This window comes from Narcine bancroftii, chromosome 14, assembly GCF_036971445.1.
Source record: "Narcine bancroftii isolate sNarBan1 chromosome 14, sNarBan1.hap1, whole genome shotgun sequence".
NCBI lineage: Eukaryota > Metazoa > Chordata > Chondrichthyes > Torpediniformes > Narcinidae > Narcine > Narcine bancroftii.
In genome coordinates, this window is record NC_091482.1 from 46,964,003 (window position 1) to 46,979,699 (window position 15,697).

Consider the following 15,697-nt stretch of genomic DNA (forward strand, 5'->3'; position numbering starts at 1 on the left):
CACACGTAAAGTATTACATAGGAAAAATAACCAGCTTTACATTTTTCACTGTATCGCACCCATTAATACATGATTTTCACTTGTCATTCACAAGTAGATTTTTTTTTAAATTTTTTATTTTTCACACCATAAATCACATTAGCCATGATATACACTTTTTCTTAGTAGATTTTTTTTGTTGATTGATATATGAACCTTTCCTTAACTGTGAAAATGGGGATTTAGATAAATTATTAGAAATGGTATATTGTGAAGTAATAATTATTAAAAAGAGTTTCCTGTTGATGGTGAGCTCATGGCTAATTAGCACACAGTTTTATTTAAACCAAGTGGGATAGCAATTAAAAATATACAAATCATCTTGATCATTAGAAGGAATGCAATTTCCCACGAGGGGCAGATATTGGTTGGTTGAACAAAAATGTGGAAGGAAAATCTGAATGTGAAACTAGATACCTTTGTGTGTAGGTGGGGAGGGGGAGGGGGAAATAGAATGTCAGTGAACAAATAGTAGAAAGGAAACAAGCTTTTTTAAATGTTTTTTTCACATGAAATTTAAATGATCAAGTATTAAAAGGATATTTATTTCAAGTCCCACTTTAGTTATGCACATATGGAGTCTTGATTTCTTTTCTACATAAAGTAGGGCTTTTAAAGGAGTGTGGATGTTATGGTAAAGTTTTATAAGACATGGGTGAGACCAAATTTGGAGCATTGTGTGCAGTTTTGGTCACCTAACTGCTGGATGAGAGAGAAAGAATGCAGAGAAGATTTACCTAGATGTTGCCTGGACTTCAGGAACTGAGTTACAGGGAAAAGTTAAACAGGTTAGGACTTTATTCCCTGGAGCATAGAAGAATATGAGGGGAGATTTGATAGAGGTATTTAAAATTATGAGGGTATAGACAGAGTAAATGTAGGTACACTTTTTCCACTGAGGGTAGGTGAGAACCAAATCAGAGGACATGGGTTAAGAAGAGAGAAAGGGGAAAAGTTTAATTTTAATTTTTTAAAAAATTAGACATACAGCATGGGAACAGACCTTTTTGGTCCTCGAGTCCATGCTGCCCAATTAACTTACGCCCCTGGGACATTTTGAACGGTGGGAGGGAACCAGAGCCCCCGGGGAAAACCCACACAGACATGGGGAGAGTGTACAAACTCCTCTCACACAGCACGGGATTCGAATCCTGGTTCTGATTGCTGGCGCTGTAAAGGTGTAGGGGGGAATATTCAGGGGGACTTCTTCATGTAGAGAGTGTAGAACGAGCTGCCAGCCGAGGTGGTGAATGCGGACTCAATTTTAATGTTTAAGAAGAATTTAGACAGGGACATGAATGGGAGAGGTATGGAGGGCTGGGTGCAGGTCAGAAGAAAAATGGTTGGACACAGACTAGAAGGGCTGAAGGGGTCTTTTCTGTGCTGTACTGTTCTATAGTTCTCAAAGGAGAAATAAATCGTATTTATCCTTAAGTTAATGTTCCCAATGAGTAATTCTGGAATGATTTACTGTGATGTCGTTAGATGAAGACAAATAATCTCAGTTATAATTTATGACTTGTTTGTGCGCACTTTGGGCTGCCGTTTATATTTAACTGTTGTTATACTCCATACATTGTAAACCACTGATAATTCATTATCCCAATATTTGGAAACCCGGATGGCACATGAAGCCCTTTGGGAGCCCTGCTCGTCCCCTGGACCCTCACGAACCATGGACCGGATACCTCGTTCCCAGCCAGCAGCCCACACCCTGATTTAAGGCCTTCGGCCACTGAGCCCCACCTTGGAGCCTGCCTGATGCTCCGGTTTCCTACCCTCTCTGAGGCTTCTCTTCATGGCAGAGCTCGCAACATTCGAGGCCGGGCTGGTCAGCCTGGGCGGCCGCCATCTTGGATCTGGACCTCTAAAGACGTTGATGTAAAAACCATTGGCGGCCCTGTTCTACGAGCAGTTAAAACCTGCAGAGGGCCAGTGGGGCCCCACAAAGGCGTGTTAAGAGGCTGTGGCCCTGCTCCCTGTGAATCTGCAGTAGTGACAGCGCTGCCATCCCCATTATACATGATATGGCTGTAATCTCATTTATGTTGAACATTTTAGTAAGATCCCCATTCTTCGCCATTGACTTTATCTATAGAAATCTAGAAACAGATTTAATTAATCCTCTTTCATATACTAGACATTGGTTTACCAGTTTGATTCCAGAGATGAGGGGGTTGGCCTATGAGGAGAGATTGAGTCGTCTTGGGCTGTACTCACTGGAATTTAGAAGAATGAGGGGGGATCTCATAGAAATGTATAAAATTATTAAAAGTATAAATAAGATAGAGGTAGGTAAGTTGTTCCCATTGGTGGGGGAGACTAGAACTAGGGGACACAGCCTCAAGAAACAGAGTAGTAGATTTAGGACAGAAACTGATTTTCCCAGAGGGTGGCGAATCTGTGGAATTCGCTGCTCATGGAAGCAGTGGAGGCGTCCTCAGTAAATACATTTAAGACAAGGTTGGAGAGATTTTTTTTTACAAAGTAGGGGAGTTAAGGGATATGGGGAAAAGCCGTAGGTGGAGATGAGCCGATCATCAGAACAGTCATTGAATGGCGGAGCAGGCTTGATGGGCCGGATGGTTGCTGTGTGACCTGGTGAGTTTCTCCAGCGTGTTCGTGTATTGACCCCAGGATCTGTAGTTGTTCTTGTTTAACTACCTTTCATTATCCTGGCCTGCTGACGCAAATGGACAGTCATGACGAAGATGACTCACTTTATTATCATTGTACCGGTAAACCCAGCAAATGAAATGCAAGCAGCATCTAGTGCTATATAATTACAATAAAATATGTGCAATTTAAACCAACAAGGACATTATTCTACAACGAACTGTTAAAAAGGTCCTGATTTTACAATGTGAGTCCAGTCCCACTCAGCGCCATAATTCAGTGTTCAACATAGTAACAGCTTCACAAAAAAAAAGCTCTCCTTGAGCCCACTGGTGCACGAACAAAGGCTCCTGTAGTGTCTTCCTGAGGGGAGAGAAGTGAAAAGTCTGTGATTTGGGTGAGATGCATCTTTGATAATGTTTCTCCCTGCTCAGACATCTTTCCCTAAAGATTTCTTCGATGGTAGGTAATTGGATTCCAATAATCTGCTGGGCAGTTTTTACTAGCTGCTGAGGTGCCTTGCGATCTTGTGCAAGACCATTCCTGTACCACACTGTGGTAAGGTTTCCTGTACCATACGCTCTCAATCGGGCATCTCTAGAAATCCAGCTGTATCCTGGCACAGAGGGTGGACCTTCTGCATGTGCCTCAAAAAATAAAGACCTCGTTTTGCCATTTAAATCAGAATTGAAGTGTTCAGGGACCAAGTGAGATCTTCTGAGAGATGGACGCCAAGGAATTTAAAGCTCGGTAAATATTCCAACACCACTCCTTGGATGTAAATTGGGACACGAGTGTGACTTCTGGCATGCCTGAAGTCCTTGATGATCTCCTTGGCCTTCTGAGTGTTGAGTGTCAGGTTGTTATTGGCCCACCACTAGGCCAGGAGCTGAACCTCATCCCTATAGGACCCTTTAACCAGGCCTACAACTATGGTGTCATCTGTGAACTTGATTATTAAATTTGTATTGTGCATAGGAACTCAGTCAGCTGTAAAAAGGGGGTTCAACACACAACCATCTTAGAGGGGACAACGGTGTTGAAAGCTGAGCTATAGATGATGAATAGGAAGGAGTTGGAACTGTCCAAATGAGTTGAAGTAGAGTGAAGCACTGTTGAAACGACATTCTCGGCTGACCTGTTAGTATGGTAGGTGAATTGATGAGAATCCATATTGACAGGCAAAAAGGATTTCAGATGAGATAGACCATCAGATGGTGGGGGTGAGTGCAACTAGATGGTAGTCACTTAAACTCGTAGCGGTAGAGCAGGCACAATGATAGCAGTCTTAAAGCTCGTTGGAACAACTGGCTGGGCTAGGGACAGATTGAAAATATCCGTTAAAAACCTCAGCCAACTGTTCTGCACAGGCTCTGAGCACACGGTCAGGTATGAGCACAGGCTCTGAGCACACAGTCAGGTATGAGCTCAGGCTCTGAGCACACGGTCAGGTATGAGCACAGGCTCTGAGCACACGGTCAGGTATGAGCACAGGCTCTGAGCACACGGTCAGGTATGAGCACAGGCTCTGAGCACACGGTCAGGTATGAGCACAGGCTCTGAGCACACGGTCAGGTGTGCCATCAGGAACAGCTCCCTCCTGTACATTCACCCTACTCAGGTTGACCCACACATCAATGATAGAGATTGAGAGAGGGATTTGACCACCTTGAAAGTGACCTCCTTATTCTTTCGGCCAAAGTGAGCGTAAAAATAGTTAAGCTTCTCAGAGAAGGAGTGACAACTAGAAGAAGGTGAAATCCAGATGATTTATAGTCTGTGATCATCTGTATGCCCTACCACATGCGCCCAGGGTCCGATGATATGAAATGCTCTTCGATCTTTTGTTTATTTTTATGTGTGTGAGTGTGTGTGTGTTGTGTGTTGTGTGTGTGTGTGTGTGTGTGTGTGTGTGTGTGTGTGTGTGTGTATGTGTGTGAGTGTGTGTGTGTGTGTGTGTGTGTGTGTGTGTGTGTGTGTGTGTTGTGTGTGCGTGTGTTAAACCTGAGAGATTTCCCTCCTTAAATTGACCCTGGCTAATCCATAAGTCTCCCAGTCTCCAGATCTGAAGGCTAAATCTCTGTCCTTGAGCAATTGGCGAACCTCACTGTTCATCCAAGGATTTTGGTGAACAAATATTTTTTATTTCCTTCTGTGACGTCGCTCCATCCACACACCTGTTGACATACTCAAGAACAGGGTTGTTACATGAATCAATATCAGCCTGAGAATCTACTGTAGCGTGAGCGGAAAACACACCCCAGTCTGTATGTTGAAAATATTTCCAAAGTACAAAGTCAGCCCCCTCCAGCCAGATCTTAATTGATTTCTTTATGGAGTTTTGCCCATTTAAAGACTGGGCTGTACTTGGGAAACATAAACCATGAAAGGTGGTCTGACTGACCCAAGTGAAGAAGGGTGGTGGTTTTGTAAGCGTCAGTCACGTTTGAATGAACCTGATCTAAGGTTTTATCACTCGTCATATTACACGTTACATTTTGATGGAATCTTGGAAGCATAGTGCACAAGTTACAGCAATTAAAGTCTCCAGCCACAATAAAGGCTCCATCTGGATGTAACGTCTGCAACTTGCTGATGGCTGCACTGAGGTTTTCCATGGCTGCTTTAGCATTCACATCCGGAGGTATAGAAACTGGTACATGTAAACTCTCTTGGTAGATTAAAAAGGCCTGGACTTAATAATCAGGTGTTCCAGATCAACAGAGCAATAATTGTCAGTTAGTACACTATAATCGATTCACATAGATGCCCAACCCACCTCCTTTGCTTCTTCCCGTTTCTGCTGCCATTCTGTCAGGCCTGAAAACCGCTTGACCTTCCAATTCCACCACATTGTTTGGTAACACGCTGTTAAGCCTTGTCTCGGTGAAAAACATTACATTACAGTCTGTGTGAGTACCCAGGCCTTCAATTCATTCAGCTTGTTTACCAGAGACCGAGTCTTGACAAGGAAAACACTCAGTAATGCTGGTCTAAGTGTTTTAGTCGTAACATGGCATGCAGGCCTCCATGCTTCCCCCGTCATTGCTTACGATCTTGATGCCAACGCCAAACCCTTCCGGTTGTGTCGAGTTGAACGCAAGTCCATGGACCACTGCTAAAACAACAACTACACAGTACTAGAGTTATTATGGAAAGCACTGGCCATCTAAAAAAAAATTCTTGTCCCTGATTCATTCCAGAACTCTCCCAGTAATTGTGAAGATTTCAAATTCAAGTTAATTATTATCCGGCTGTTCATATACAAGTCGATGAAACAGTTTCTCCAGATCACGGTGGACACATATACACACATGATCCGTTTCTCACACAGCCCATGGTAATCACTTGTATAAATAAAAATATAAGATAAGCATAAATATTCTGGAATAATTTACTCTGTTTCATTTATGATTATGACATAGGATTTTTAAAAATTCTTTCTGTATTGCACAGTCAGTTTGTTTACTTTATTATCTGTTTACAGTTCTTCATTTGTTTGTGTATGTTGTGTACAGTTTTTTTTGGCACTACAGGTACACATCCTTTATCCGGAAACTTTGGGGGACAGTGTGTTCTGGATTTCGGATTTTTCCGGATTTCAAAACAAAAGCCAGCTGCCCCAGATTTAAGCCCACTCGAGTCATGCTGCCGTCTCTCTCTCTCCCCACTCACCCACCCGAGTCGCACCGCCGTCTCTCTCCCCTCTCGCCCCTCCCGAGTGCAATGCCGTTTCCCCTCCCCCCGCCCAGCCTAGTTACGCTGCTCTCTCTCTCTCTCTCTCTCTCTCTCTCTCTCTCTCTCTCTCTCTCTCTCTCTCTCTCCCTCTGCTCTACCAGCACCAGGAAAAAAATGCTGGTTTTTGGAGCTTTCCAGATTTTAGCTGTCCGGATAAAAGATTGAGTACCTGTACCAACAAGTGATAAAAGAATCTCAGGGTTGTATGTGATATCATGTATGTACCCTGACAATAAATTTGAATCTGAAGAGATTCATTGATCTGTGCAGTACGATGCAAAATTCTGCAGAAAAAGAGCAGCTCGGAGACCTGGAGGGGGAGAGAAAAAACCAACAGGAGCAGGCGGATGAGGAAAGTTATTGGGAGGAGTTCCAGCCAAGCACAACCAACCTTGTCTTACAGCAGTGCGGAGGGGAGAGGCATTAGAGATGAGCGCGCCTGCTCAGATCCCATTTTAGCTCATGTTAGGAATTAGATCGCCCCATTGGAATTTCAAAGATATTTTTTGGCAGGGGAGTATGACACACATTAAGGTTTAAAAACAATTTTTGGGCAAGAATGTCCTCTCTGATTTGCACTGTCAGTTTGTTTACATTTTTTTTACATGTGTATGTTGTGTGCAGCATTTTTTTCTACTACCAATAAGTGGTAATTCTGGCTTGCCTGCAGGAAGAAGAATTTCAAGGTTGTGTGATGTCATGTATGTTCTCTGACAATAAATCTGAAATCTGATGGTATTTATGACCATGCGGTGATTTGATTTGAGATGTTCTGATCCCATCACATCTTTTCCCTGCCTCAATCACTAATTGTAATTGGACAGTAAGGCAAAATGATTCCAAATTGTTGTTCGAAGAAATTCTTTAAACCAGTGGTTCTCAACTTTTTTCTTTCCACTCACGTCCCACTTTAAGTAATCCCTATGCCATCAGCGGTCTGTGATTAATAAGAGATTGCTTAAGGTGGTATGTGAGTGGGAAGGGAAAGTTGAGAATCACTGCTCTAGACCCAATTGTTACTGAAATATTTGGCTTGAGAAAAATTGTCATTGGCCCATTTCCTTTGGAGTTCTGAAACCGTGCACAAAACGAGTCAATTAAGTATGATTAAAACAGTGGTTTTCAACCTTTTTATTTCCACCCACTTACCACCTTAAACAATCCCTTACTAATCACAGAGCACCGATGGCATAGGGATTGCTTAAAGTGGGACATGAGTGGAAAGAAAAAGGTTGAGAACCACTGGTTTAAAGAATTTCTTCTAACAACAATTTGGAATCATTTTGCCTTAATGTCCAATTACAATTAGTGATTGAGGCAGGGAAAAGATGTGATGGGATCAGATCATCTCAAATCAAATCACCACATGGTCTCCATGTGGGATGTGATTGGAAAGAAAAAGGTTGAGAACCATTGCTTTAAAAAGTAAATGGCAAAAACAATGGAATTGTTAATTATGTCAGTGGGAAGATATTTTCTGCAGGACAAATTAGTCCACTATGGCCCTACCAGAGTGCAGTGACATAGAGGCCATGATTAGAAGGGGGAACACCAGCAGAAAAATCTAAATCAGGCCTTCACAAATCAAGGCAGAGGTGGGAGTCGGACCGGCATGACTGCAGTCATTAATGTGTGGTACAGGCTGGTACAATACAACTTTCTACACCAGCTGTACCTGACGCCGCCAAAATGGAACAGATCTAAACCAGAACTATCAGATCAATGCTTCAGATGTGGGATTGTGGCAGGAACCTGTGTGCATGCAACCTGGACATGGCCCTTCTGGGTGGAATGAGGCCAAGTCCTAGGCCGCCGTGTTGTGACAAACCCACAAACCCCTGACATTTGTTTCACACCTTTGTGGTGAGTGTCTTCAATGTCGTGGGTAACTGTGGTTAGTTAAGCATTAAATGTTAAATATTGAGGGTGTGGGTGGTGGTGGGGGGGGGGGTGTGGGGGAGAGAGGATGGAAAGAGCTTGAACTCTGCAGAAACTTTGTATAGAATTGATAATTGTAAATTGTCATCAATTCTGCTTCTGATAACATTGACACTGACAAATGTTGATAACTAAGTTTAAGTTTGAAAAATCATAAATAAAATATTCAAAAAGGATTATGTGAGTGGAAACGTCAGGGTTGAAACGTTTGCCCACATTTTCTGGCAAAGTGCTGATTCGATGATCCATTGTGTTCTTTTTTCAGAAATCACCCCTACTATCTCAACCTTCAACAACTTTGAGTTACTCCCCAGGATGTACTGAGTACTGCGGAAGGTACCAGATACAACAAAGCTGTCTATTCTGGCAACTGCCTGGCTGATGAATTGTTCGAGTGCAGGCTGCATCTCAAGGCGACTGCAACAAAAGGAATCCACCTAAGCAAGGTTAAAGTATGTATTGATTGACAAAAAGCAAATTAAACCCAATCTGATAATTAGCCTGCTTGCAATAATTTGCAAATGATAGAAGGGGTAAGTGGTGAAACACGAAATTCTGCAGACACTGTGGTTGAAGTAAACACACGCAATGCTGGAGAAATTCAGCTGGTCAAATAGAGCCCTTTAATACCTTGATGAAGGGCTCAAGCATGAAGTGTCGGTTATGTATTTTTATCTTTGCTATATAAAGGAGATTGATTGACCTGCTGAGTTTCTCCAGTGTTGTGTTTTTACATCAATAATGTGACATATTGGCACTCACTTCGGTTTTTCTAGGATAATTCAGCATTGGGTGTAATTACAGTCCTGGTTGACCTGGACAAAATCTATGTATTCTAGAGTTAAACAAGAAAATCTGCAGATGCTGGGATCTAATAATAAACCTACTGGAGAAACTCAGCATCATCTAGACCAGTGGTTCTCAACCTTTTTCTCTCCACTCACATACCACTTTAAGTAATCCCTATGTCACAGGTGCTCTGTGACGAGTAAGGGACCACTTAAAGTGGTATGTGGGAGGAAAGAAAAAGTTTTAATCGTACCTAATTGAGCCTTTTATGTGCACGGTCTCAGAACGCCAAAGGAAATGGGCCAATGACAATTTTTCCCAAGTAAAATATTTCTATAACAATTGGGTCTCGAGCAGTGGTTCTCAACCTTCCCTTCCCACTCACATGCCATCTTAAGCAATCCCTGACTAATCACAGAACACATGGCATAGTGGGATGTGAGTGGAAAGAAAAAGGTTGAGAACCACTGGGTCTATATGAAGTAAAACCAGTCAATATACTCTGGAGATGAGCTAAGAATGACATTAAAGCAGCATTTGAAAGAGTACTTTACCAGTTATCCCCAGTAATATTGCAGTTGTAAGAATCCTAAGATTGAAGTTCCAAATGAATGTGGTTGTACTTGTTGAAGGTTAAGTAAAATATCTGCCATGAACTATTATTGAAGTTGACCCCATTCTTCAGATTTTGCAATGTAACTTAAGTAGTAGAGAGTAAATACAGTATAAGGACAGCACCACAGTTCAGATTGGTGTCAAGAAAGGCTGCATCATTGACCCAATGCTTTCTTCAGCGTTGCTGTTCCTCATCTACAACAGGCTTCCTGGTGGAGTGAACCAACCGACATGACTAATGGAAAACAGTTCAACCTCCATTCATCTAGACCATAAGACACTGGAGTGAATTAGGTTATTCAGCCCATAAGTCTACCCTGCTATTTCATCATGGCTAATTTACTGTCCTTTTTAACCCCTGCCCACCCCCACCCCCCCATTCTCCCCAAAAGTCTTTTATTCCCTTCCTAATCAAGTACCAATCTAAAATATAATGAAAGACTTGGCCTCCGCAGCTGTTTTCATCATAAATTCCATAGACTGGACTCCCTCTGGGGGGAAAATAAATTCCTCTTCATCTCTGTTCTAAAGGGATGCTTCTGTATTCTGAGGCTGTGCTCTCTGAGGTCGGACTTCCCTTCCTTAAGAAGCGTCCTCTCCATGTCCTACTCCAGAAAGCAAGGTAACCCCCAACAGTGATAATTGAGCTGCAATTTATAATGGAAATGTTTGGGGGAGTCAGGAGGTGAGTTACTTCCTGCGGAATACCCAGCTGCTGATATGTTTTTACAAGGCTGTATCACTGGTATTTCTGGACAGTGGTAACCTGAGGAGATTAGACAATGGTAATGCATTAACTGTCAAGAGTATATAGCTAGGCTCCCCCTTTGCAGAGATGGTCATTGTCTGACATTTTAGTACTGAACAGACCCCATAACAGTATCCTCATGCTTTCCTTAATGCTAATTGATTTTCATATTTGTGGTATTCCCATACTCTGTGAATTATGCTCTTTACCTGTCTGTATGAATCAAGTCAAGTCGCATTTATTTTGTCATTCACACATAAACCTTGCAGCATACATTGAAAACAAGATAGTGTTTTTCCAGACTGTGGAGCTAGTTATTTACATGGCTAAATTACAACAGAAACTTCTTATAAATAACATATCACATAAATATCATGGTTCATATGCTAGCCCTGTGTAACCCTGGAGTTAAGAAGCCTCACGGTTTGGGGGGAAAACCTGTTTCGTAATCTGGTCATGAGGGCCCGATTGCTTCGGTACCTCTTCCCCGGACAGCAGGAAGGAGAACAGATTGTGGGAGGGGTGTGTGGAGACCTTTATGATGTTTATGGCTTTCCGCAAACAATGGCACTTACAAATGTCCATCGTGGCAGGGAGAGAGACCCCAATAATCCCCTCAGCAGTCTTTACTATCCGCTGCAGGGATGCGTTCTGGGATGGTGCAGTTCCCTAACCGGGGGTGATGCAGTTCCATAGGATACTCTCAATGCATCCCCTGTGGAATGGAGGGTGGAAGCTGAACTTCCCTCAACCTCCGCAGGAAGTAAAGGCATTGCTGGGCCTTCTTGGCAATGGTGTTGAGGGACCAGGAGCACGCCAAGGAATTTGGTGCTCTTGACTACCTTGACGGTGCAGCCGTCGATGGTCAATGGAGAGTGATTCCTCCCAGGGCTCTCCTGAAGTCGACTACCATCTCCTTTGTTTTGTTAACATTCAGGTGTAGGTGCACCAGTCCATCAGTGTTTGCACCTCCTCTCTGTAAGCTGACTCTGTAAGCTTCAAGATGAATGTTGGAGGTTTCTCTGTTTACCATAGATCCCTTCTCACTGTGCTAGGTATTTTGCAACAAATAAACTTAAAAGTTATCAGCCCTTGCCTTGAATGTGAACCAGGTTTTGCAGCTCTTCTCTCTTTAGGCGGTCCCTCAGGATTGAGGTTGACTTACATCTACAGTTCTATGGGTCCTTAGACGACTGATGAAGTCAGTGTGAGACTCACACATTCTGCAAGCGAGTTGTTTTTTTGAAATTGTGTCTATCCTTTGAGCCCGATGGAATATTTTCCATTTGCCTTCATGAGTGTGGATAGAACAATTCCTTAAAAAGCTAATCTCTGAGATGTCCTCCTTCTTCAAAAACTGTGGCTTCCCTTCTACTGCAATCAACTCGGCCCTCACCCGCATATCCTCCATTACCCGCATGTCTACCCTAGCCCCCTCTGACCCCATGCGCGATATGGACAGGATTTCTTTGTCCTCCACCAGCCTCTGCATCCAACATATCATCCTCCACCATTTCTGCTGCCTACTGCGTAATCCCTGCAGCAAACATACCTTCCCTTCTCCTCCCCTCTCCATCTCCCGCTGTGACTCCCTCATCCACTCCTCCCTTTCCACCAGTTGTCCCCTTGGGCCCATCCCTGTGACCACAGGTGGTGCTCCACATGCAGCCACATCTCCTCCCTCACCACCATTTGGGCCCCAAACAGTCCTTCAAAGTGAAGCAAACACTTCACTTGTGATTCTGAAGGGGGGGGGGGGTGGTCCTCCACCGCTTCCAGTGCTCCCGTTGTGGTCTCCTTTAGAGTCTGGATGCAGACTGGGAGATTGTGTCGCTGACCACCTCAGCTCTGTCTGCAGCAATAGCAGGGATCTCCTAGTGGCCACCCATTCCGATTCCCCGCCCCATTCCGATTCCCCGCCCTATTCCGATTCCCCACCCCATTCTGATTCCCCACCCCATTCTGATTCCCCACCCCATTCCTTTGGTCCATGGACTGCTGCACTGCCAGACTGAGATCACCTGCAAATTGGAGGAACAACACCTCATATTCAGTCTGGGAACCCTCCAACCTGATGGCATTAACATCGACCTCTCCAGTTTCTGTTTCCGTCAGACCCTCCCCATCTATCCTTCCCTATGTCCCCATTCCTCTAGCACTGTCTTTCTTTTCTTGCCTCCTTTCTCCCAGCTCCATTTTCACAGAACCACCCCTCCTCCCTCAATCACTTCTCACCTTCCTTCTCTCCTGTCCTCCTACAATTACCCAATTAACACCATTATTCTGTAGGTCTGTACTCTTCCCCTTTGCCCATTCTTTCCTTTTCCCCAGCCTTTTAATCCAGGCACCTGCCTGCTTTTTACTCATGCCACGAAGAAGGGCTCAGGCCCAAAATGCCAGTAATATATCTTTACCTCCTATGGACACTATGAGAACTGCAGAGTTCCTCCAGCATTTCTGCGGTTTTAGACAATAGACAGTAGGTGCTGGAGTCGGCCATTTGGCCCGTCAAGCTAGCACCGCCATTTTTCAGATTGTGGCTGATCATTCTCTGTCAGTATCCATTCCCCATAACCCTCAACTCCCCTGCCCACAATAGCCTTTGAACATATCCAGTGAATATGCCCCTACCACCCTCCGCAGCAAAGCGTTCCATAATCCACACTTCTCTGGGTAAAAAAAAATTCTCCTCATCTCCGTCCTAAAGAGCCTTCCTGTATTCTTAAACTATGCCCTCTAGTTTTAGTCTCTCTCAACATTGGGAACATGTAATCCAATTTCACCCTGTCTAGCCCCTTGATAATCTACCTCAATCATGTCTCCCCTCATCCTTCCCAACTCCCTCGCATATAAGCCCGGTCTTTCGAGCCTTTCAGCATATATCAATCCTACCATCCCCAGAAACTAACCTTGTAAATCTGTGCTGCGCTTCCTCTATAGCGAGTATGTCCTTCCTCAAATTTGGGGATGCAATATTCCAGAGGAGGTCTCACCAAGGCCCTGTACAACTGCAGGAGGCATCTCTGCTCTTTTACTCCAATCCCCTCTTTATGAAAGCCAACATGTCATTTGCCCTCTTCACAGCTAACCTGCAGGCTAGCTTTTAGGGATCCATCCAGATCCCTTTTCCACTATCCCACTCCCTTGCTTGACTCCATTTAAATAATACTCTGCTCTCTTATTACTGCCTCCAAAATGGATAACCTTACATTTGCTCACACTGAACTTAATCTTCCATTCCCCTGCCCACAGACTTTCATGTTTCAACTCTATCCAGGAAATGCTTAGATGTCTATGGACCATATGGAGAGAAATGGGACTAGCCCAGAATATCATTTTGATTGGCGTGGAGGAGTTGGACTGAAGGGTTGGATTAATGTTGGATGAATCTGTGAAATTTTCAATCTTAAAATTCATGACATTTTATTTTTTGATGTGTTGAAAATACAGTGTTTAGTTTTGGTCAATGTTTGGCAGGCCTTGACTGAGATAATGCACTTTGGTCGCACAGAATGGCAGAGTAGGCAGAGATGGTCAGGAAGGCTTTTGATGTCCAGGTGGACGAGTTGTAATAACCCTCCTGACCCTCAATCTTACCAACATCCAAAACACCAGCTAGTGATCTATGTATCAGTGTCACTGTCTTAAGTAAAATTAGAAGAATCCTTTCAAAGTTCTGGCTTAATCTGATGCCACAAAGCTGTTTGATGTTTATTCAGCCTTCCCTGGTTGTTAGTTCCCCGTTGAATCAGATACAACTGTGCCTGTCGCTCATGTGTGAAACCATTTCCTGCACAGCTTCGTTTGCTTTATTTTCTCCCGTACACTTGTCTCCAGATGAGAACCAGATCATGGAATCTTAAAACCATTACAGCTTCGGGGAGTCTCTCAGCACATCGTGTCTCGATCTGCACCTGAGCGAGTAAGCATGGCAGTCTGATTCCCCTGGTCTTCCTTGGAGTTCGGCAAAGTGTCCTCCCTCAAGCACCCTTTAGAAAATCTAGTCTATTTTTGTCCCAATGCTGCAAACGTAATAACTCTTGCATGAGAAAAATTCTTGGTCCTCACCCTCCCATTGTGATTGTCTTATGACTTGGACCTGATATTTATTTCATTTGACTTTTAAATTTTTTTTGGTGGGGGGGGGAGAAAACTGGTTACATTTACCATTCCTGGTATCTTCCTTCCTCCTTATTTTCAAAAAAATCTTTCTCATCCTTCTTGTCTCCACCTCAGTCAAGCAATTCACTGTCCAGCCAGGAGATACCAACTTGGATAAACGAGAATCTCCTTATAAATTAGTGTGGCGTGGCCAGTGCAACAGTGACCTGGGTTCCAATCCAGCCTTACCTTTAGGGAGTTTGTAATTTCTCGCCATATCCGTGTGGGTTTCCTATGGGTGCTCAGGTTTCATCCCACGTAGGGGGTGGGGGTGGGGTAGAAGCTTAATTGATCACATGGGTGGATTTGGGCAGTATGGGCTCATGGGCCAGAAGGGCTGTTATCTTGCTTTAAATTACAAAAAAAATTGAAACATTCCAACATGTCTACACTTTCTTTAATGTTTCTTCAGAAGATATGCTAGTCTTATTATACTCAACTACTGAAAATATAAATTAAATTCAATGTTCGGGCTTGCTACTATATTGTCTACACTTTGGTTCATATTCAAGTTTCTGATTTTCATTTTATTCCTTGCCCTGATGGACTCAAAGGCCCAGCGATTCTCTCAATGAGGTTACAAGTATTATAGCCATCTTGGCAAAACCAATGAGACGATCTCAAATCAGAGTGGGTATATTAAGGATGATGTTAATTCACATTCACAGATGTCAAAAAACCGAGGCAAAGGCGAGTATGTTGTTCGACACCTCTTGGAGGAGCACACACGACACATCACAGTCATTGTGGAGCAACTAAACAAGGACATAGAGGTAAGATCTAATTCAGGTCATCACAGGTTTCAAATAGAAATATAAACTTTACAAATTACAGATCTGTCCAATACCATCGAGGAACTCCTCTCATTTCCAACAGATGCTGCCTGATTTTTTCCTCTGTTTTCTGTCGATGCTTCAGATTCCAATGTCTAAAGTTTTAGGATTTTCAATGTTTGAAATGTAGTGAACCTGGAAAATCTGCTACTGTGTTCTTCATCTTGAAAGCCACAAATATTCTCATTCGTCTTCGTTAATTCCTGCTGCCTACTGCTTG

At 43.4% G+C, this 15,697-nt stretch overlaps 1 protein-coding gene across 9 annotated transcripts in view; it reads left to right on the forward strand.

Annotated features, from left to right (window-relative positions):
- Positions 1-15,697, forward strand: part of LOC138749865 (protein FAM81A-like) — a 61,769-nt gene that overhangs the window by 545 nt on the left and 45,527 nt on the right. For 6 of the 9 annotated variants that reach the window (XM_069911823.1, XM_069911821.1, XM_069911827.1 and 3 more), the window contains exons 2-3: positions 8,597-8,783; positions 15,313-15,417. In XM_069911823.1, the coding sequence (XP_069767924.1) occupies positions 15,313-15,417 (105 nt within the window). In that variant the 5' untranslated portion in view covers positions 8,597-8,783. Of the gene's footprint in view, positions 1-5,890; positions 5,996-8,596; positions 8,784-14,315; positions 14,406-15,312; positions 15,418-15,697 lie in introns of those variants that run through there. The other 3 variants (XM_069911822.1, XM_069911824.1, XM_069911829.1) reach the window with 3 other exon arrangements.